The sequence below is a fragment of the Cotesia glomerata genome, linkage group LG2 (genome assembly GCF_020080835.1).
Source record: "Cotesia glomerata isolate CgM1 linkage group LG2, MPM_Cglom_v2.3, whole genome shotgun sequence".
Lineage (NCBI taxonomy): Eukaryota > Metazoa > Arthropoda > Insecta > Hymenoptera > Braconidae > Cotesia > Cotesia glomerata.
Genome location: NC_058159.1, coordinates 21,437,932 through 21,461,446, shown reverse-complemented (window position 1 = coordinate 21,461,446; position 23,515 = coordinate 21,437,932). Strand labels below are relative to the sequence as shown.

The following is a 23,515-nucleotide window of genomic DNA, read 5'->3' as shown; positions in this document are numbered from 1 at the left end:
GAAATAAAGAATCCTGGAAGAAAATGCGTCTAAATACAAATGTAAGGTAGAAAAATGCTTGTAGGGATGCGCGTTGCCATGGATACGTTAAGCTACCGCTTGTTGTGTACAAACTCTCTATACTACTACTGCATCACTGGAACGACATATATCTCAAGAGATCCTCATTCCCTCTATACTATTTTTTACTCTTCTGGATCTAGCACTACCATCGATGAGTGAAGATGATTATTATTAAAATATGCGATTAATTTTTTTCTTAATCTACTTGATTGCATAAAATAAAATGTAAACTCGGTTCATATTAGAGCATGTATAGATATATTTAGTTCGAAAATTTTTTATAGATGCATTGTTCACTTGATAATAAACGTTGACATTCATTATTATACAAGATTGAAAGAATATTAGTGATGCCGGAAATATGTGAGCTCCTCCTCGTTAAAACTGACACAAATTTAAGGAGGCAAAAATTACGTTTATAATAGCGTTTCACTTCTATTGACACATTTTTAATTAAGTTATTTAAATACTATCATCTTTACGTAGTCAGCTATTCATTACACTCGAGAAAACTAAGATACTGTATAAAAATTTTGATTCAGAAGATTCATAAAAAAAAACTTTCCAATTTTTTTATTCCGAAAATAAATTGTAAGTCATATTTATTTAGCAGAATCCATTAAATGAAAACTTGTGCTAACCAGATTTCAATAAAACGAATTTCTGATAAAAAAAAAAAAGAAACAAAAAAAAATTGATGTCACAGAAAATCTTGAACCTTGCTTTTAATATCCGGTAATTAGCCCTTTGGATAAATCGTTCAGAGGGTCGATACGTAACCTGACAAAGAAAACAAAAGAGTAATGGCGATGAAGAGACAAAAAGGCATGGTTTAGTGTTACATCAAAGAGTTCATACACTCATCTAATAAAGTGAGAGTGATTTTCCTCATGTGACATCCTGACTTTACTACTGGCTGACAGTGTCCAGTGTTTTCAGGAAATAACATTAAGCGTAAAAGCTGCGATAAGCTGTTAACTTTTAATCGTTTTTTTTTTTTTTTTTTTTAATCAATCTCTACTGGTTCTTTGACTCCCGTTATCATACTATCTGAAGATTTTAGACCGTAAAGTTACTTAGTTTTCAGTAACTACATTTGTATCATCTACATGGACTTGGACTCTCTCTACTCTTTAGCAGTTCGGTGTTACTACCACCACCTCGACTACACACAACTCAACTCCACAACTCAGTACCACCGGGTGGCCGCGTCTCTCCTATTTGAGTCTCACGCCACAAGTGTTCGTGGCGTGCTCGCGCGAAGGTAATTTTATTGTGTACTCTTATTTTTTGCACCTCCTGACACGCGTTATTTATAGTAAACAATATTTTTTATATTTTATAAAAATTGATCATTTTTATTTTTATTAATATTAATACTATTGTTAATAATTGAAAACCAAATTATAACTGTTATTGTTGTTATTATTTATTCATTAATTATTATTGTAAAAAATTATTGTTAATAAATTAAAATTAGTTGGGTTGATAGAATATTGCCGAATTGGTGTGATAAATTAGAAGATATGTTGATCTATGTATTAAGTAAGAGTAAGTAAAGTAAACAAGGTAAATGAGGGTGTAGTGTGGATTTCTTTGAAGATGAGGTTTGAAGAATTCAGGATATCCCGTCACTTATAAACTTCTCGATTTCTATACTTATCATATACTACACATGTCCATTTAAGCTTTTTTCGTGAATGTTTGCAAGGATGTAGAGAGGATGTAAGGGAGGGAAATAAATCTCGAAAAGGTAGATAGGAATAGATAGGGAAGCAGAGAAACAAAGAGAGGGAGGGAAATAAAACAGTAAAGAGGGAAGACGACAACTGAGTGAGAACGATGAGGGTGGGTTCTACTAGTGTATAGTGACACGCGAGTATGCAGGAAGAGTTAAATGAAGTGGAATTAAGAGATAACTTGGGATATTACGAAACTGATAATATTGTTGATCGTAAGAATTTTTTTTTTATTTTATGTTGGAGTTAACAATTTGTAGTTTATATAGTTTTAATTTTGATAGATTTTAGTAAATATTTGATTACATTTTTTATCTTAAAATTTATAACAAAAAATTCAACGAAATGCAATAAAATTTATTGAAAATGAAAAATGAATAAAGTAATATCAGTTATGAGAGTTAATTGATAAAAAGTGATATGAATTGATTGGCAAAAGTGGATTTTAGTGTAGCCGGAAAAGCTTTTCGAGAGTCTCTACAATTTAACGAGAGTACCAATTTCCGCTACTGTTTGACATATGCATACAAAATATCGATCGTCGATCCAGATTCGAGGTCAGTTTCTTGATAACAAAAGATTTGTTGAATGAAGTTCCTGCTATTAAAATTTAAAATCAATTGCTGAAAACGATTTTTTATAATCCTTGCAACTCTAAAAAGTTAAGCTCTCTATTAGTAAGTTCGATTATTCATTGTGCGAGTAAAAATTCTGTGCGAGGATCTTGATTGGAATAAAATATAAAGCTCGTGTAATTCTATATACCCGTTAAGTTCATTTTGATTAAAACGAAATCCTATTTTTCACAGTCAGTCTGTATGAGTAGAAAATTTTGAATCGAGCCGCGTAAATTGGACTAAAAAAACTGAAATTTTTTAAAAGGAAATACTGTTGCGTGAAAATCCAACTTTAAAAACTTTCATTTTAGCCGTTAAAGTTGTAAAACTCGAGAAAAAAGCGCAACAAAGAGAGATTTTAGTCTATTCGAAACAAAAAATTCTCTTTTGTCATTCAATTTTTTTTTTTTTTTCTATCAACAATTATGTTTCAGTATTTGTGAATGTATGAATTATTAATCAGTGAGAATCCAGATATTTGATACTTTTATTGTTTTATTGTACCATTAATTTTTAAATCGATTGACAAATTAACATTTCAGCAAAATCATAGATACATAACACTGAAGAAGACTGTGAAAATATTTGAGATAACTTTGCTAGATTTTTTATTTATTTGGTTAATAATTTAAACAAAAAACAGGGTAGAAATAATCTAAGCAGTTTATAAATTTCAGTATAAACTTCTACCGAATTATTCATTCATATATAACTTTTTGTTTAACTTCCGTAATTTAATTTTCAGAATAAAAATATGGAGTACTGAAACTAGTAAAAACTTTTTGAGTAGGCATAAAGAATTTTAACGCAAGCGTTGGCAATTATTAAAAAATTCTTTTTACCGCTGTTTTTTTTTTTTTATTTTTCGAGTATACTCTGCTATGTAAATAGTAATTAAAACAAAAATTGACGATACATTTTTTTACTTTAATAAGGATAATATAAATCTCTGAAAAGTAAATCGTAACGAGTAATAACAAAATAGAAACAAAGTCTTATTATATATTAAATAAAATAATAATAAATGAATAAATAATAACTGGAATGTAAAATAAATTGAGTTATAAAAAAAAGGAAAATAATATTTAAATATCATTGTTGGTGTTAATAAGGAGTATCAATAAAAATTAAAGCGGATAATAATGACAGTGTGTCGGCACTCAGATTGTTGTTAATTCGTAGCGAGTGATCGTAACAATGAATACTAACCAGGAGGAATAGTAGCAGTTGCAGCGTCTAAACAGCAGCAGGCAGTAGTTACAGTACCAGTAGCATCAGTATTACCACGGGCGACTAATGATTCAACAGTAGTACTATACGAGTAGTATCATCACCGATACGAGTATTTGTGACATTATGATAGCCCGATACCGAGGCAGGAAGGGATTGTCGTAGGGGAATCACACATAGCGAGATAATATAGTATAACAGTGTATGTACAAGTCTAGCTGTATTATATATCTAATTGTACCACCCAAGGTGGCATAGATTTAAAGCCCCATCAGCACATATCCTCTCTTGATATTGACCAGGATTTTGCGGGTTATTTTTTACACGCCGACACTCACTCAACTGTTGTCGGTATCAGTGTAGGGAGTGGTGAAAGTTGTCTGTTTTTTCGAATTATATATAGACTGACTTAATTAAAATTCTAAAAACTAATAGAAAATAAAACCAAACGATCGACACCCGACAGCAAAAGTTATTTTACGCGTATAATTTTATTTTTGCTTGGCAAGTGACTCGGTCCACTTCTATTCGGCCCCCTTGGGGAACGTTTGCTGCCTCCTCTTGTAGTCACTCGTCACTTCCGCCTCACCGGAAGCGAGGTCCATGTGAACGGGCAGAAGTGACCCCACCGACACCGAAACCGTAGCGTCTGTACTACTGAAGATGGAAGCTTCTGAATTGTAAGTATATACTTTTATTTATTTTTAATTATTTTATAAATTATGAGTGCCAATAGATACGAAGAAAAAAAAATAATTACTGATTACCAAATAATAACGTTTTCATTGATAATATATATAATAAAAATGCTAAGAATTCAAATTGTTGTGAAAAAAAATACTTTTTTAAAAAATATAAATTTAATATTTTTTATTAAGCTCTGTGGACTCTTTGTTACTTCTTGAAGTGGCTAAATTTATTTATTTTCATGTAGGGCAAGATAATAGCTCTGTCCTTTATTTGATTTGTAAATATCTGTACATTAAATTTAATAGCTCTGTTTCTTATTGAACTTTTTTTTAAATATATATTCTTAAAGTAAAATAACATTAAATAAATTTGTTCTTAAACATTTTTATTCTTGATAAATAATCAATATTAATTTTTTTAATTGTAATTCTTACACGGTCTTAGAATTTTTGTGTTAATGTGAAGAATAATAGCTTCAAAAGCAAATAAAAAAAAAGTTCGAAGCTTTAAAGATACTTCTGAGGTTTAAGTTTAAAAACATTTTTCCGTTAATTGTGAAATATAAAAAATTATTTTTCAATCTCTAAGAAAGTTGTAAATTGAAAGTTTGGGAAGTTATTGACTTCTTCATTTACCTAAAAAAGGATATTCTTTTTAAAATAATCACAATAGTTTTCTCAAAATTTCGATCTGATAAAAATTTAATTTTCAAAAAAGTAATGATGGTACTAACTTGAAAATTTTTTAGATGCACTTTTCTTAATTTAATATTTCATTTGTTCATTTAAAAATTCTAAAAATAAACAAATATCTGCTACACACGTATTCTTTAGTTCATTATATTCTATATATACTAGCAGAGTATTTGATAATTATAATTGTAAGGTCTCGGTCTATTATTGGTCTCTTTATCTTTGACATTCGGTCAATTGTCAAGTCTAAATGTCTCAATTGCATTAATCCATAACTATTGTCCTCCTTCTTCTTAGTTGTCTTCTGCTTCTCATTTTATTTTCTTTATGCGCGTTTAATCCGATTTGAAATAATGACATTATGAAATGCGCGGGAGATCGTCAGTCTGTATATATTATATAAATGAATGATACAGGAAATATCTTAGGTAATTAATCATTTCATAATGTGACAATAAAGTGAAAGAAAATTACAATAATTTGGTGGTTAATTACAATGTGTTAGAGTAAGGTTTTGTAACCCACGACCTTTATGGTAATAATAGTGAATAATAAAAGACTAATAAGTAATAAGCATTAAAAAAATAAAATAAATAAACTCGTTTGATTGTATACAGAATAAATTATTATAAAAAGTCGTTTGTTGATTATAAAAATTAAACAAAACTTTTGGTCATGCTTTAAAAAGTCAAATACTAAATTAAAAAACAATTAGTTGTAAATTTAAAGTAATTAATTTTAATTAATTCAAAGTTATAATAGAGACAATGGTTATTCAATACCGCAAAGAATAATAAACCGTTAATGGAAATTTGTTTTATAAATAAATTCAAAGATTTTGTTTTTTATTTATGGTTTACACGAATTAAATTTAATTACATGTACTTTGTATTCTTTACGCAACTGTTGCATAAGGGATATATATTTGTTATTTATTTACAAAACGATAAATTTTTAAAATGCTCTCACTTCATGAATTTTAAATGGAAATAAATTTTAGTTCCGTTCTTTCGTTACAATATTATAAATAAAATAAATAAATAGTGAATCAATGTTTATAAATTATGTGGCCTGCGACTTTACAAATTGAAACTGTAATTATTAATTGTATTAACGCAGTTCATCCATGTAGTAAATCAACAGGCGACTTACAAGAGTATAAAATTTTCGCTTTATTAATAAAAAAAAAATAATTGTTATATAAACGATAAGAGTATTAATAAATATTAAACATTTTCTGAGATATACGTTAGTTTATATAACTATAATATGTACAATTTGAAATAATTCACCATTCACTAATTATTTAGCGTGTCGGTTAGAAGGTAATTGAATAAAAATTCTCAAATAAACCATAATTTCCAAATTATTTTACAGTTGAAATTGATTGATAATATTAACAAAAAAGGTAAATGATAACACCGGCCCACAAGAAAAAAAAAAAGTACTCTGTACTTTTGACCGGACCTACTTATCTTTATGTATTTCGACGCGTTGAATCCGAATCTGAAGTCAGTTTTGCTCATACACCCTCAAAATTTTGAGTAAAATGCAAAAAACCAAAAAAAAAGGCAAAAAATTGCGAAAAACTGCAGCCACAGCAATGAAAAAAATTTTTTGGACCTAGATCATGTATGATTTTTATGTATTTCAATTCGCAGAATCTGAATCTGAACGTTTAATAGCTCCTTGAGCCGTCAAAATTACAAAAAACTCAAAAAAAATTGCAAGAAATCATGAAAAATCGAAATTATCGAGATTAAAAAAATTTGTTCGATTCAGATTGAGTATGATTTTTATTTACTTCGTTTCACTGAATTTGAATCTGAAGTTTTTTTGTCCCATTGATGTTTTAAAATCTTAAAATATCTCAAAAAATCAAAAAAATCGAGAAAATTGCAGTTATAAATATGAGAAAAAATCTATTAAAAACGATCGTTAATGACTGAGGTGTATTTTCATAGATGGAATATGATCCTAGAATTGAAAGACTGACAAAATTTTAAAATCTGTAGAAAATAGCATGTAAGGAAAAAGTACAGAATCATGTTTTCGAATTTTGGACTGTCCTTCGTTTGTATCGAACTTTTTTAACTTCAAATGAGCTACGCAAAGGGTTCCCCTCTTACCTTTTTTGTTTTTTTCTGGTATTTCTTTTTTTAGCATTCAGCAAAGTATTGATTGAACTTGATTAAATTTATTTCTATCGAAAAATCTTTTTTAAGACCATGCGATGATAAGAAACGATCTTTCCGATTTTAAGCTGTTCTCCGCTTTTGTCGAACCCCAAGAAACTGCTACTCTTGACCCGATGGATGAGAGCGAAGAAGGAATGCAAGTTGACGACGTCTATGAAGAAAACAGTTCTGAAGACGAAGAATACTTGGCCGATGTCGGTCAAAATAAAGACCCTGAAACCTTCAACAAACTAGAATTAAATGACCTTTTGCGAGATATAGGGCTATTCAAAGAGGGATCTGAACATTTAGCGGCTCTATTGAAGAAGAAAAATTTATTAACTAAAGGAACATCAGCTTATTCTTATCGCGATAGGGAGAAAGAGTTCCGAAAATTTTTCAACAATAACAAAAATTCATTGGTTTACTATTCAGATGTAAAAAGTTTGGTTGATGAATTAAAACCGAACACATACAAAGACGATGAATGGAGGCTTTTTATTGATTCGTCAAAGAGAAGTCTAAAAGCTATTCTTCTTCATAACAGAAACCTATATGCACCGATTCCAATAGTCTACTCGACCACACTTACAGAAACTTATGAAAATTCACAGATTGTATTAAATAAAATAAAGTATTCGGATCATCAATGGAAAATTTGGGGTGATTTGAAAATTGCAACACTTCTGTTAGATCAGCAATCAGGGTTTACAAAATATCCCTGCTTTTTATGTTTATGGGATAGTCGAGATTGGGAAAATCACTATGTGAAGAAAGAATGGCCAACGAGAGCGAACTTGGATCCTGGTTCTCAAAATGTGATACGAACGCCGTTAATTGATCCTTCTAAATACCTATTACCACCACTTCATATTAAGCTTGGTCTTATGAAACAGTTCGACAAGCTCTGGAAAAAAATGGCAATTGTTATATATATTTGGAAGAAAAGTTCCCAGCTATAAGTGATGCCAAATTAAAAGGAGGAATTTTCGATGGGCCTGAAATTCAGACTTTGTTTCCAGACGATAACTTCGTTTATGGAATGAACGATGTTGAAAGAGCAGCATGGTCGAGTTTTAAAGATGTGTCACAAAATTTTTTGGGAATTAATCAGAGTGAAAATTACGAAAATTTAGTTGAAGAGTTATTGGAGAACTACGATACTCTGGGTTGCTTAATAAATCTTAAATTGCATTTCTTACATTCTCACCTTCAATACTTTCCTGAAATTCTTGGCGACTACAGTGAAGAGCAAGGCGAAAGATTCCACCAAGACATAAGTGAAATGGAGAGTCGATATCAAGGAAAGTGTAATGTCAATATGATGGCAGATCATTGCTGGACACTAAAGAGAGATGTACCTGATGAAAACAGAAAGCGAAAAAGAAACCCTTTTGCGTAGGTCATTTGAAGACAAAAGGATTCGACACAAGCGAAAAACAGCTTAAAATCGGAAAGATCGTTTCTCATCGTCGCATGATTTTAAAAAAGATTTTTCGATAGAAATAAATTTAATCAAGTTCAATCAATACTTTGCTGGATGCTAAAAAAAGAAATACCAGAAGAAAACAAAAAAGGTAAAAAGAGAACCCTCTGCGTAGCTCATTTGAAGCTAAAAAGTTCGATACAAACGAAGGACAGTCCGAAATTCGAAAACATGATTCCGTACTTTCTCCTTACATGCTATTTTCTACAGATTTTAAAATTTTGTCAGTCTTTCAATTCTAGGATCATATTCCATCTATGAAAATACACCTCAGTCATTAACGATCGTGTTTAATAGATTTTTTCTCATATTTATAACTGCAATTTTCTCGATTTTTTTGATTTTTTGAGATATTTTAAGATTTTGAAACACCAATGGGACAAAAAAACTTCAGATTCAAATTCAGTGAAACGAAGTACATAAAAATCATACTCAATCTGAATCCAAAAAATTTTTTTAATCTCGATAATTTCGATTTTTCATGATTTCTTGCAATTTTTTTTGAGTTTTTTGCAATTTTTTCAAATTTTGACGATTCAAGGAGCTACTAAACGTTTAAATTCAGATTCTGTGAATTGAAATACATAAAAATCATACGTGATCTAGGTCCAAAAAAATTTTTTCATTGCTGTGACTGCAGTTTTTTGCCTTTTTTTTTGGATTTTTTGCATTTTACTCAAAATTTTGAGGGTGTATGGGCAAAACTGACTTCAGATTCGGATTCAGCGCGTCGAAATACATAAAGATAGGTAGGTCCGGTCAAAAGTACAGAGCACTTTTATTTTTTTGTGGGCCGGTGTAATCATTAACTTTTAATTGCTTTTTGCTGTCACATTACCAATTAATTTATAAGAATGCGTGACAAAAAAATTAATTCACTACTTTTTTATTACAAACTAGTAGTCCACCCCGGCTTTGCACGGGTATTTAACAAAAATTTCAAAATTAATTATAATATAATATAGCTTATATCACCCGGGGATAGTGTAGCTTCCCAACAGTGAAAGAATTTTTCCAATCGGTTTAGTAGTTTCGGAGCCTATTCAATGCAAACAAATAAACAAACAATCAAATCTTTCCTCTTTATAATATTAGTATAGATTATCTATATTAAAAATCATTTTTTTTTTTGATTCTACAAATTATTTTTTTTGTTTGTGATAAATATTGTAATTTAAGGACATTTGGGATAGATTAAATTTCAATATGATTTAAGAATATTGCATATTGGATAATAATAATTAATTCGTAAAATTTATGAGGACCAACAATTTTTTTAATGAATTTTAATGACGATATGAAAAACAAAAGAGTGATAAATCAATTTTTGTGAGTAACTGATCGATGTGAAATAAATATAGATACCATTTGTGATAATGTCTCAAATTTAAATAAATTTTGAGTAAATAGTGACTTTGTTGATATTAAAATAAAGTGTATAATTTATCTTTATTTACTATCACCATTGCTTTATTGACATTTTTCTTATATATATGTATAGTATATAGTATATATGTATAGTAAATTAATATTATTTCTAGTAAATATAGACAAGTGGAACTATAATGAGCTATAACTATAAGCTATTAAAGTTTATTTAACTACTGTACGACTTTTATGTTTTGTTGTAGTTTTATAATAAGAATACATTCTTGTTCTTTATTTTTTAACTTGACGTTTACAGCTTCACAACTGCCCATTTACAAAACTTTTGATTAATTAAAAGACTTTAGTGATTAAACTTTTTTCGATAAAGTCAAGAAATTTTCATAAATAGTAGTTAACAAAATACATTTAGTCTATACTGTATACGGCAAAAAAATGAACTATAATTAATAAGAATCAATGGATGATAAGTACCATTTCAAATAGTAAAATTGTAATAATTATAATTAATTTATCATGTGAGTACTAAAATTCAACATTTATATAGCAAAAAATATCATTCCAAACAGAAATAATAGCTATATTAATGTCAAAAAATTTCGAATACCACGCAGGAGTCCGAATTACCATTTGAAATATTAAAAATTAACAAGAATCTGAGCATATTTTATCATTTGTTTTTTTTTTGTGTATCTTTCGAAAGATCATACATAAAGATCGAAATCATCTCACAAAAAGTAAAAATTTTTTTGAAAATTTTGATTGGTCTGAAAAAATCTTTATTATGTCCAAAACACTGTTGGGGTCTCTATTAATTTCGTTTGTTTAAATTAATATTTTTGAACACGTACAAAAAGTAATTTTTCAAATGTTTAATACAAAAACTAATGAACCCTTATTATAACAGACGTATGAACTATTATATTACTGTATTATCAATTTCGATTGAGAAAATCCGTAGCATTTTCTCTGAATTTCTTATAACTGTATTGTATTAGTGTCAGATCTGTTGAGCAGTTAAATAGAATTAGAAATAACAAAAAGAAATTATGTTGTCAGAAAAATTTCTAAGGGCTTATTCTGCTCCCCTCTTGCTATCAAAGATACTACACCTATGAAAACGTATCTATATATACTAGGGGTGTGCGAATAGTGTTCGAATCGAATCGAATATAGTACTATTCGATTCGAAATTCGAATCGAATATTCGAATAGTTCGAATAATTCGAATATTTCAAATAATTCAAACAGTCGTTTTTTGTCGATAAACTAATTAATTTTGGTGTAAAAATTAATTCGTTTTATTTTATTTGACTAAATGGAGTCTTCATAATTATTTGATAGTAAAATCTGCTTATTATATTTGTCATGAATACTTCTTGGTGTATTCGGACCCCCTACTTCGGGACACCTCGCCATTTTGACATTTTTCCAGGAAAATTCGATTTTCTTTTAAATGAGATCTACGACACGATGATTCAGACATTGAAAGACTGTAAAGGTCGCAATGAAAAGCGACAACAATTAAAACGTCGCAAAAGCTTTTTAATAAAAGATTTTATAGATATAATATTTATCATATTTGTGAAATATATAAAAAATTAGTGTAGGTATTCGAATGAAGAGTCTCGATAAGTGTAACATCAAGATGAGCTTACATAATTAAAAATATCATCAGTGAACAAAATACAACGTCATTTCTCAATTATTGACATTTTTTTAAGTGTAAGCTCATTCTAAAGTTAAGCTAGTCAAGACCTTCTATTTGACTATGCACACGAATTTTTTCATATTTTTTATATCTTTATATATATATTTCTTCTGTGCGTATGTTTGTCACTGAACTCTTCCTAAACGGCTGGACCGATTCTAATGAAATTTTTTGTGTGTCTTCCGGTGGATTCCAGAATGGTTTAGATTCCCAATTCAGTCCACAGGAAACTGTTTATTTAATAAATTTTTTACTTATAAATTGTTGTTGACATATAAGATATATGAAAAAATTCATGTGGGTACTTAAATGAAAGGTCTCGATGAGTATAATATCATAATGGACATATTTACGAAAATGTTAATAATTAACGAATTATAATGTATTTTGTTAACTAATGATGTTTTTAACGATATAAGCTCATTCCGATGTTACACTTATCAAGAGCTTTCATTTGAGTACCCACATGCATTTTTGATATATTTTTCATATATACATATATGTAATATATATAAATATATAAAATATATGAAAAATTGATGTGGGTACTCAAATGAATGGTCTCGATAAGTGTAACTCTAGGATGAGCTTGTATCGTTAAACATATCATCAGTAGACAAAATACAAAGTCATTCTTCAATTCTTGACATTTTTTAAGACATAAGCTCATCCTGATGTTACGCTCATCGAGACCTTTTATTTGAGTATGCACACGAATTTTTTTTTTTTATATATTTTATATAATTTATATATTTTACAAATATGAGATGTATCATTTGAATAAAATATATGGAAAAATACGTGTGGGTATTCAAATGCAAGGTCTCGATAAGTGTAACTCCAGGATGAGCTTAGATCGTTAAAAATATCATTAGTAGACAAAATGAAACGTCATTTCTTCGTTATTGACATTTTTCAAGAAATAAGCTAATCCTAATATTACGCTCATCGAGACCTTTCATTAAAGTATGCACACGATTTTTTTCATATATTTTATATATCTATATGATATTTCTCATATTTGTGGAATATATAAAATATATAAAAAACTTGTGTGGGCTGTATAAATATTACTGTAATGTAATATAGCTATAGACTTAATTTATTTAAGTTAAGAGAAAAAAAATTAAATTAATTAATCTTAGCTAGAAATAAAGCTTTTTCCGGAAAAATGTCAAATTGGCGAGATGCCCCGAGACGGGGAGTCCGAATATACCAAGAGATATTTATTACGAATAATAAGCAGACTTTACTATCGAATAATCATGAAGACTTCATTTAGTCAAATAAAATAAAACGAATTAATTTTTACACAAAAATTATTCAGTTTATCAACAGAAAACGGCTGTTTGAATTATTTGAACGATTCGAATTATTCGGACTATTCGAACTATTAGAATTATTCGAACAATTAGAATATTCGATTCGAAATTCGAGGCGAATAATTCGTCAACTCGAATATTCGCACACTCCTAATATATACTAATATACTATAGCAACAGTCCATACGTATAACATTAACATTTATTTTGAAGAAAGATTATCTAGGATTTTAAGGAAATCTTTTGAACATTGCCCTTCAAGCTCCGAACAATCATTGACTACAGTCAACGCTCTCTGTATTGGACCTCTCTGTATTTGACCGCTCTCTGTATTTGACCACATTCTTCCTCTGTATTTGACGATTTTACACAGCTCTTATGGACAAGGACGAGTCAAATACAGAGAATGGTCCTGTACGGGCGAGTCAAATACAGAGAGCGTTGACTGTACTCACCAACGGTTTTCTTTGTACTTGAACAAAAAAAGTCAATAAGATGGATAAAGAAGTAGGTGCGAGGGATTTCGACACATTTTTATGTATCATGATCAAAATTGTCGCTTGTCTTAGATATTCACGGACAAAAATGTCAATATTCTTTTTCTTTAAGAGATTATCATTTTTCATTCAAGGGCTTGTCGCTCTTTAATATTTCTAATTATTACTTATCAAAAGGACACATAAGCTATACACAGAAAAAAAAATTTGCTTGAATCAAGTAAATATTTTTGAAGAACATTATCTTCTTGATTTGAATAGAAAAATTCTTAAACTAAGAAATTTTTCGTCTTGATTTAAGACATTGAAACTCTTCAAAATTATTATCTTGGTTCAAGAATTTTCATCTTAATTCAAGTTAAATTTTTTTTCAGTGTATAATTAAACTTATTAAAAAAGTAACGGCAAGGAAGTTGTATAATTGCACTTTTATTTTATTTTAATATGAAAAAATTATGCAACTAATTTTTTCTTCTCTACAATTATGAAATATGTTTAATGTATACTCAGTAACTATCACACAAGTAATTCTATTAAATAATTTTTTTTAATTTTTTTGATTAAAAACAATTGACTTTTCAACAAAATAAATAAAAAAATATTTAATTGTTTTGAATTCCGTTAAATTCAAACAGAAAATAATTAAGAAGATCAAAGTCATTACTTATTTTAATTGAATAGGATAAGAATTGAATGTTCTTCTCTATAGTGTTCTTTAAGCAAAAACCATTATTATTATTATTATTATTATTATTATTATTATTATTATTTATTATTATTTATTATTGTTATTATTGTTATTATTTAATTACTATACTATTCATCGTTTACTATACTATTCATTAATTTTTATGTAATATAGTTTCATATTTAAAAAAAGTTTATTTATAAAAACTCAGAAAAAAAAAATAATAATAATTCGTGCATATAAAATCACTGACTTATTGATCCTTTCATCAGCTTTCCTTAATCCCTATCTGACACTTTTATTATTATTTTAATTACTTTTTTTGAGTATATTCATAAGTTGTATTATGCAATGTCTAACGTGGAATGAATATACTTATAAACATTTAATATATATAAATATATATCATGAGTAGAACACCCGGTTAAAATGCGCACCAACACGTGTAATAGTTAATGCAAGACATTTAAATGACGGATTCACTGCTCGCATGTCGTCACATCCTGTTTATGTATGTATACATCATATACCTACGTAGTACACGGTAAATTTATTATCGACGTGTGTGAGCCCTATATATACATATGTGTATGCATGAATGTTGATTCAGCGTTAGATATATCGCCCACACATTTAATTCACAATTATTAATACTACGGGTGCCGTAAAACGTTTCAATCTCGTCATTAAAAAATTATAACATTTAATTGCCTTCGTTTATTCCGACACACTTAAAATAGTTTATGTAATAAACTGTTGATACTTCAAAAATTATTATAGTTTTTTTTTCATCTGTAGAGTAAATTTTTGAAGAAAATCTATTTTTGCCTCAAGTCAAAAATGGTATAAAAATAGTATGGACATTGTAATTATTGATTTATTTTGTTTGTTCGATACTTTGAGTATTTATTCATTATCTATTCATATGTTTGGTAAACAGATGCATACTAAATACACTTACTATTATATGTGATGTTTAGAGTTGTGTTGCAATAAATAATTCAGGATCATTGAAAGTTATTTATTCAATAAGATGTTTTCAAATTAAATACTTTATTTTTTTATGAGAAGAGATGTAAAATTTGAATTACATTATTATGAGTGTGGAAATTATGAGATGATATTCGTGAAATTTTTATTCGGAATTAATTCAAATTTAGTTTTCTGTATTTTAAAGTTATTGGGCCTAAAATAAAAAAATCCATTCGGCAGCCGAAATGGATGTAGATTTCATAATAAATAGAAAAAAAATCTACTCGGATTGGATACAAAAAAAAAAAAAACTAGTGCAACAGCAAATTTCATAATTAGCATAGCAGAATAGGACATCATTTTGAGACTACACATATGATATAGTACTTAAATTGAAGCTTATTTAAAGAGCTTTCAGATGCAATTTACAGAGATTCAATATGTTATCTCATTCAAAAGTTATTTGAGTAAGAAAGTGAAGAAAAATGAATTTTTAAGATTTTGAAAATTTTGAAATCTTGGCATTTCTAAATTACTTGACTGATTAAGCTCATCTTCGAACTTGACTTCGGTATTTATCTGCAGAATAAGTGTGTTGAGTTTGGTAGAGATCCGTTGTTATAATTGTAGACACTATCGTCCTGACAAGCCGCGTTATATCCCATATATAAAAATATATATGAGATTAATGGAGATTAATTCGTCAATTTTCGGTAATCAATGTAACAAGGTAATCAGCTTGTGAATATATACCTTAGGTTTGATTAAATTATCTCAAAGAATTTGGTTAAGACTATTCTCGTGTGTCTTAATTAGATGATTGGACTATTTTAACTCTGGATTATTTTATAAACTATGGATAAAAATATGTTAGAGCTTCATCTATAAATTCAATTTGTTTATTGATTGACGAAAAATAAAAAAAAAACTTACAGTACAATGCAATAATTTATGAGATATATTGAACTTTTAATTGCAAAAAAAATAAATAAATAATTGATTTGAAGTTTCGATTGAAAGATTAATGTGTTTATTAGTTTATAAAAAATAAAAAAGATTTGAATTGCCCTTATCGTAGCTCTGATAGCTTACAAGTTATAATAATGAGGGAGTTAAAAAACCAGATAAGAATTCTAAAGTTAGAAAGATAAAAATAGTACAAATTGAAAAAAGTTTTTTGCCAACGGATTACTGTTTTATTCAGCTATTCAGCAAGTGCCTGATTTACTTCATTTCATTTTCAAGCGAATATTTACCGTAAAATAATTATTCAAGTGCAGCACACGATCAGTTCCGGTGCCGGACGATAACTATTCGTGTGCGCAAACGAATCATTCATCATGTGCGGGTGCTCGAGTTAAGGTGCAGCACCAAACTCATTATTGTTTAGAACCTGACTGATGGCGCACATTACTCAGTCGTGTGCTAACTAAATTTTCATCAATTTTTTTCTAGCACCGTAATGATTCAGGTGCAAAACAGTAACCAATCAGGTTCTAATATTTCCGTGTAAAATTTAAAATTGACAGAAGAATTTTTAAATTTTGATTATGAATACGGCTGCAACGTCACATGGAGAAATTATTTGCATGTTAATAAGACGATAAGTGGTGTCAACAACTTTAAATGAAATGAAAGAAGGATAAATAACAAATTATATCATTACATGAGTTAAGCCTGACTTTAAGATTATGTCCAAAAAATAAAAAAAAGTTGAAATTAATTTATTATTTAATATTTCCACGTCGTGCATTTAATTTTTTAATGCTCAAAATTACAATACTATGTATCTGCATAATTTTACCTTATTTAGAAGTGGCAAAAAACAAAAAAAATTTTTTTTTTTTAATTAAAAAATTCATATTTTTGAAAAAAAAAAACCCCGTTCTAAAAATTTCAGGATCTAATCGTTAAAAAACTCGTTAAAAAATATTTAGGATTAATTTTATATATAAAATATTCTTAAGTCTTTATTAAAATTTTGAAGCAGGATCGAAAGTTCTACAGACGTGCTAATTTCTACACAGTAAAAAATTTTTTGACGCAATGACGCAAAATTTTTTACTGTGTATATACAAATCAATTTTAAATTTGGATTGATCTCAAAACTAATTTATATTTGTGTCAAAATATGAATTTCAATCTTAAACTCATTTTGAATCAGAATTTTTTTGCACGGGTCTATAATAGCATTCGAGATATTAAAAAAAAAAGTTGAATAACTGGAAAAATCGCGAAAGTTTGAATTTGCATCTTTTGCAAAAAAATATTTTATTTTTTTTCCGTTGGAAGAACTTCATTATATGATAAAAGAAAATTTCTGACCGGAATTTGTCCAAATCGAAAGGGGTCGATTCCAACTATTGGTCAATTTGACATGGAACGACCTATAAGAAAACAATGATTTGAAAAGCACTTGTTGACCAGACGCTCTAAATACACTTATAAATCTTTCATTCGTACACATTGATCATCTGGCATAGTGGTAAAGACATAGTCAGTTATTACTAACTTGATATAATTTTTATTCGAAATGGATTTAAATTTAGTTTTCTGTCATCTAAAATTATTGGACCTAAAATAAAAAATTATAATTATTTTTTGAACAAAGTATGTCATCATTGAATTAGTTCTTTTTTAAGTTCAGAGATTTTTTGATTGAGAAACAAAAATTTGTTATTCATGATTTATGACTTAAAAATTTTTTCTTGATGAATTGCTTTTCATATTAACATAAAAGTTACGTAATCCAACATAAATTTAGTTGACAAAATTCTAACTTATAGCCTTGATTTTACTCAACAAAGAGCGGTGATAGAATGATTCTGTTTGATTTATTTTCAATGAAAGTTGCTTTTTTTTATTATGATTATTTGAAAGATTGTTATGAAAGAAAAAAAAATAAATTTTTTTCTAAGGTGGGACAGTTCAATATTCATAAAAATGTTTATTTGATATTTTCTGATCATAAATTGAATTAAAAAAAAAAATTCGTAAAATGCAGGCCCAAGCCGTGGATCGAACCGAGATACATTGGAATGCATCGCAGCTCTCGCCTTAACTTGAGCACAACACTTGTAGTAGCCAGCGACAATTTTATAATACATACTGATACGATATGCGTCGTGTAACCTCATTATTAAGAATAACAAGTCTGAGCATGAAAAATTTTTTTTAATAATTCAAATTCACCTTAAAATTCTGCAAAGATATTACGTATTTTTATAATTTCTTTGCTTGAAAATTTTGTTAATATTTATATAAATCTGACTTTAAAATTACAATAATAATAATTTATAACAATTCTTTAATTAAAAATATTTTTACTTTATCAATTAAAAAAAAACATTATCTCTGACGCTTAGATTCGAACCCATATCAAGTTAGTAATAATTGAATACTATTAGTAATTTATCATGTTCAGACTTTTTATACATAATAATGAGATTACACGATGCTTGTTGTATCACCATCTACTATAAATTTATCAGTAATTGTTACAAGGGTTGTGTCCAAGCTAAGGCGAGAGCTGCGATGCATGTCAATGTATCTCTCAGTGCGATTCACGGCTTGCGCCTGCAATTTACAATTTTTTTTTTTTTAATTCTGTGTATGATCAGACTATGTCAAATAAACATCTTTATGAATATTGAATTGTCTCGCCTTAGGAAAAAAATTTAATTTTTTTGTCTCATAAAAATCTATTAGATGATAAAAAAAGAAATTTTTATCCATAGTTTATAAAATAATCCAGAGTTAAAATAGTCCAATCATCTAATTAAGACACACGAGAATAGTCTTAACCAAATTCCTTGAGATAATTTAATCAAACCTAAGGTATATATTCACAAGCTGATTACCTTGTTACATTGATTACCGAAAATTGACGAATTAATCTCCATGGGAATAAACTGGCGTATCTAATTACTGTCTACGTTTTAATCTGAATCTAATCCTGGAACTGATATAATTAACGATGTTGACATAGATATAAATGTTTAAGGACTAAAATTAATCTATTAACTTGTCGCTGATAATTAATTGTAAATCTATTTACAGATCTCCTCTGTCGGGAGCGGATGCTCAATCAAAAACCTTAGACACAGAGAGGAGATCCTGCTACCGTGAGTCACCAAACAAAAGGCCGCTTAATAGACGTGAAAGGATTACGACATGTCTGCGGCACAATGCATTGACTATTCTTACTATTTCTGGTGTGGTCGGTGGTATCGCGATGGGACTGATACTGAGAAATGCACGCAGTGGTTGGACTGAACGTGAAATAATGTATGTCAACTATGTAGGTGAACTGTTTCTCAGAATACTCAAGAGTTTGATTCTACCGCTTATTATTGCCAGCTTGGTATCTGCTATCGGTTCATTAGATTTATCACTCAGTGGTAAAATCGGAGCACGCGCTATCACCTATTACATGATAACTACTGTTAGCGCTGTTATACTCGGTTAGTTTATTTTTACATTACTTTATAATCTATAAATAATATCTAGTCTAGTCTATTAATATGTATAGTTTTTGATCGATCATGTATTACATAAATAAATAATTTTTTTGTCTTTTCTAAGGCAATAATAATGACATATTTATTAATAGTTCTTTATTGGTTGGTAATTCTTTTGAGATAAATTATTCAAGTTTTTCATTTAATTTATTAAATAATAATTAGTTTAATTTTTTTTTATTTAGGTATTATACTGGTAATCACTATACAGCCAGGGAAGTATGGTAAAAGTGATAATTCATCAGAAGATAATGGCGTTGGTCCTCGAAATGTTTCTACTGTTGATACATTGATGGATTTAGTCAGAAATATGTTCCCGCCTAATTTAGTTCAAGCTTGTATTTCTCAGTACCGCACTGTACTTACAAGACAACCGAATAATCCATCTGGTAATTTTATTAATTATAATGGTCAGAGAAAATTATTCTGAAAAAATAACTCAAAACTTCATGAATATGATAATTTAAAAAATTAGCTGATTTTTCAAATAAATAATTACACTCAGCTCTTAAAATATTAATTCGAAGTCGGATTTTAATATAAAAAAAAAATTTAATTATTATAAGTCAATATTAGCTAAAACGAATCTTGAAAGAAATTTTTTCTGTTATTTTTGCAGGACTATTTTTTTCGTCTCATTCTTTTTCGACATTTTCATATAAGATCTAGTATAACTGAAAAAAGGAGCTCTTATATATCGAAAGAGAATGAAATAGTGAAGTAATTTTTTATTTATTTTTTTTTTTTTTTTTCAAGTGGGGTTAATGTGAACAATAGAAAAATGTACCATTAAGACAAGAATTTAATATAAGAATATTTGAAATTTTATGTTGCAGTTTTTCAATAAATTTCAATATTTTCATTAAGTTTAATATATGCTTACTTCGTAAATTTATATAATATTGAAACTAAAAAATAAATTTGAAGATATATAATCCTTAATGATTTTACAAAAATAAAACTATTTAACTTTTTAATATTCACAATAACTCTTATTGATTAATTTCAATTCCAAATGTTAAAAAACAAATTAAAAAAAAAAAACAATTTTATAAAAAACAGAAATTTTATTTACATTAGACAATAGTTTTTCTACTTATTTAATAATAATAATAATAATAATAATAATAATAATAATAATAATAATAATAATAATAATAATAATAATAATAATAATAATAATAATAATAATAATAATGATTAATTTGATTAAAAAGGCGATATAAATACATGGAAAATAGGAAGTGAAGATTCTTCAGGAATGAATATATTAGGTCTGGTAGTGTTCGCAACCGTTCTCGGCATAACTTTGGGTAAAATGGGGCCTGACGGAAAGCCGCTGCTGAACTTTTTCGAAGCATTGTCCTCAGCAATGATGATAATAACAAACTGGGTAATCTGGTAAGCCAATAATTGAAAATGAACATAATAGCGAAGTTTGAAAGTTACATTATTATATCCGAATTGAATAAATCTTTTCAGGCTGTCTCCAGTTGGTGTACTTTTTCTCGTCTCTTCAAAAGTATTGGAGATGAAATCATTCGATGTAATATTAGGTCAACTGGGAATGTATTTTTTAACAGTAATAGTAGGACTTGTTATCCACGGCTTTATTGTTTTACCTACAATATTCTTTATAATAACAAGAAAAAACCCAATAAGATATATTTCTAACATGGCACAAGCTGTTGCTACGGCGTTCGGTACGTCTTCAAGTTCAGCGACTCTCCCAGTTGCTATCGGCTGCTTAGAAGAGCGGAATGGTATTGACCCTCGAGTATCACGTTTTGTGATGCCTATCGGTGCGACTATCAACATGGACGGTACAGCTTTATATGAAGCTGTTGCAGCTATTTTCATTGCACAAGTTCGCGAAATTTCATTGACTTTTGGACAGCTTGCTGCCATCAGGTTTGTTTTTTTATTCTTAATCAAAATTGATTATCAAACAATTTTCTAACAAATTAAAACCTTCAAAAGTCCATTTTGATGAACCCTGTCTTAAACATTCAATTGAATGAAATATATGTAATAAATAACAATATTTGAATAATTTCAATAAATTGCAGTATTACTGCAACTGCTGCGAGTATTGGAGCGGCTGGAATACCCCAAGCGGGTCTAGTTACCATGGTAATGGTGCTCGATACCGTAGGACTTCCAGCTAAAGACGTTACTTTAATTATAGCAATCGACTGGCTACTGTAAGTATATTTTATCTCAAAACAATTGTCTATGTGATTATTAAAAATAATAATAAAAAAATAACATTTAATTTTTAGGGACCGTTTCAGAACATCAGTAAACGTTATTGGTGATTCATTGGGCGCAGGAATAGTCAATTTTCTTAGTAGAGATGAGCTAGCAGCATTGCCACATCATGTACAAGCGAAAAACGGTGCTGATAATAACACAACGTCGATATGAACTGATTCGTTAAACAAATCATGACAATAAATATTTTTTTTTGGCCAAGATAAGTAAGCGGCCATTTATGGAATTAAAATATAATTACAATAAAAAATAATTAATAATTAATACTATTATTAAATTAATTATAGTAAAAATGATAATCAAGGTACTAAAAAATTTATTGTAAGTTATTTTTTCGACTTGGTTAAAATTTAATCACCGTCTAAGTGTTCTAGATGCCTGAGTGTTTCATTTCGTTTTCTACATTATTATATTGTTATTATTATAATAATTAAAATTGTTATTTTAATAATTTTTATTATCATCGATGATTGACTGATTTATTAAGATATTACTGTCTGATAAAATATGTGAAAATGTTATTCATTAGACAATCAACAACGAACAAACGAATTTTACTGAAAGTACAGTCAAACTTGATGCAGTATCATTATTATTTATTTTTGTTTCGGTTATGGTTTATTTTGTAATCATTTATTATTTAGATATTTAATTTTATTGATATATTTATGACTATGACTATTATTATATTTAAAAATATAAATTATAGAAATGATAAAGATAATATATATATATATATATATATATATATATATAAATATATTATTATTAGTGAAAGTATAAATTTATAAACTAATATAACGCTGGCGAACATATCGATTGAATCGAAAGTATACATACCTAACAAAAGTATAAAGATTTAAAATTATATATGTATACATTCAATAAATATAAACACATAGTTATGTATGTATAAGAAGTATTAACATTACTCAAGTTTGAATTACCGAAATATACTGAGTTATTATTTATCATTGCCAAATTCAAGTACATATATATATATAAATTATATACATTTATGAGTGACAAAAAAAAGTAAATAAATACAAATATTTAATAGATTCAATGAAAATTTACGATCGTAATGATAACTGAACATTGTGTACAATTATTGTATTTACGGTTTACCGTAATAAATGAAAGTAAAATAAAAATGTTAAATGAAGATGAATTTGATAATAAATATTAACTAGATGAAAAATTTATATAGTTTAGCCTAAATAAAATCCACAATACAGTTAAAAATTTTTTGCTACAAGAATTTTCAAGACTGAAAGATAAAAATTTGAAAATTATGATACAATAATGAATATTAAAGTCTTCTTTCGTATACTTCAGAAGTATGTTTTTACCAAATCTGGGTCCATAATCTGTTGATTGTATTAGTATATTATTAAAAAAATCGGTTAATTCAAAAGAAACAATATTTAATCAAAGTTATTTCGAAGAAG

General features: G+C 28.0%; 1 protein-coding gene across 7 annotated transcripts; it reads left to right on the top strand.

Annotated features, from left to right (window-relative positions):
* The first annotated feature begins 958 nt into the window (after window positions 1–958).
* On the top strand, window positions 959–22,724 carry LOC123259345 (excitatory amino acid transporter 1-like). Of its 7 annotated transcripts, XM_044719775.1 has the most exons (9): window positions 959–1,327; window positions 3,532–3,851; window positions 4,159–4,329; window positions 19,330–19,733; window positions 19,976–20,179; window positions 21,008–21,191; window positions 21,273–21,701; window positions 21,860–21,994; window positions 22,073–22,724. In XM_044719775.1, the coding sequence occupies exons 3-9, from the start codon at window positions 4,313–4,315 to the stop codon at window positions 22,215–22,217; spliced, it is 1,518 nt and encodes a 505-aa protein (XP_044575710.1). In that variant the 5' UTR covers window positions 959–1,327; window positions 3,532–3,851; window positions 4,159–4,312; the 3' UTR covers window positions 22,218–22,724. The 7 variants fall into 7 exon arrangements, with proteins under 7 accessions (XP_044575710.1, XP_044575709.1, XP_044575706.1 ...); XM_044719774.1 differs by having other exon boundaries at window positions 3,602–4,329; XM_044719771.1 differs by having other exon boundaries at window positions 3,584–4,329.
* The last annotated feature ends 791 nt before the right edge of the window (window positions 22,725–23,515 follow it).

Excerpts from the sequence above, each read along its gene's own strand:
- LOC123259345 (XM_044719774.1), top strand. Across the intron at positions 21,702-21,859 it reads GGACAGCTTGCTGCCATCAG|TATTACTGCAACTGCTGCGA; the intron begins GTTTGTTTTTTT and ends AATAAATTGCAG. Across the intron at positions 21,995-22,072 it reads ATAGCAATCGACTGGCTACT|GGACCGTTTCAGAACATCAG; the intron begins GTAAGTATATTT and ends TTTAATTTTTAG.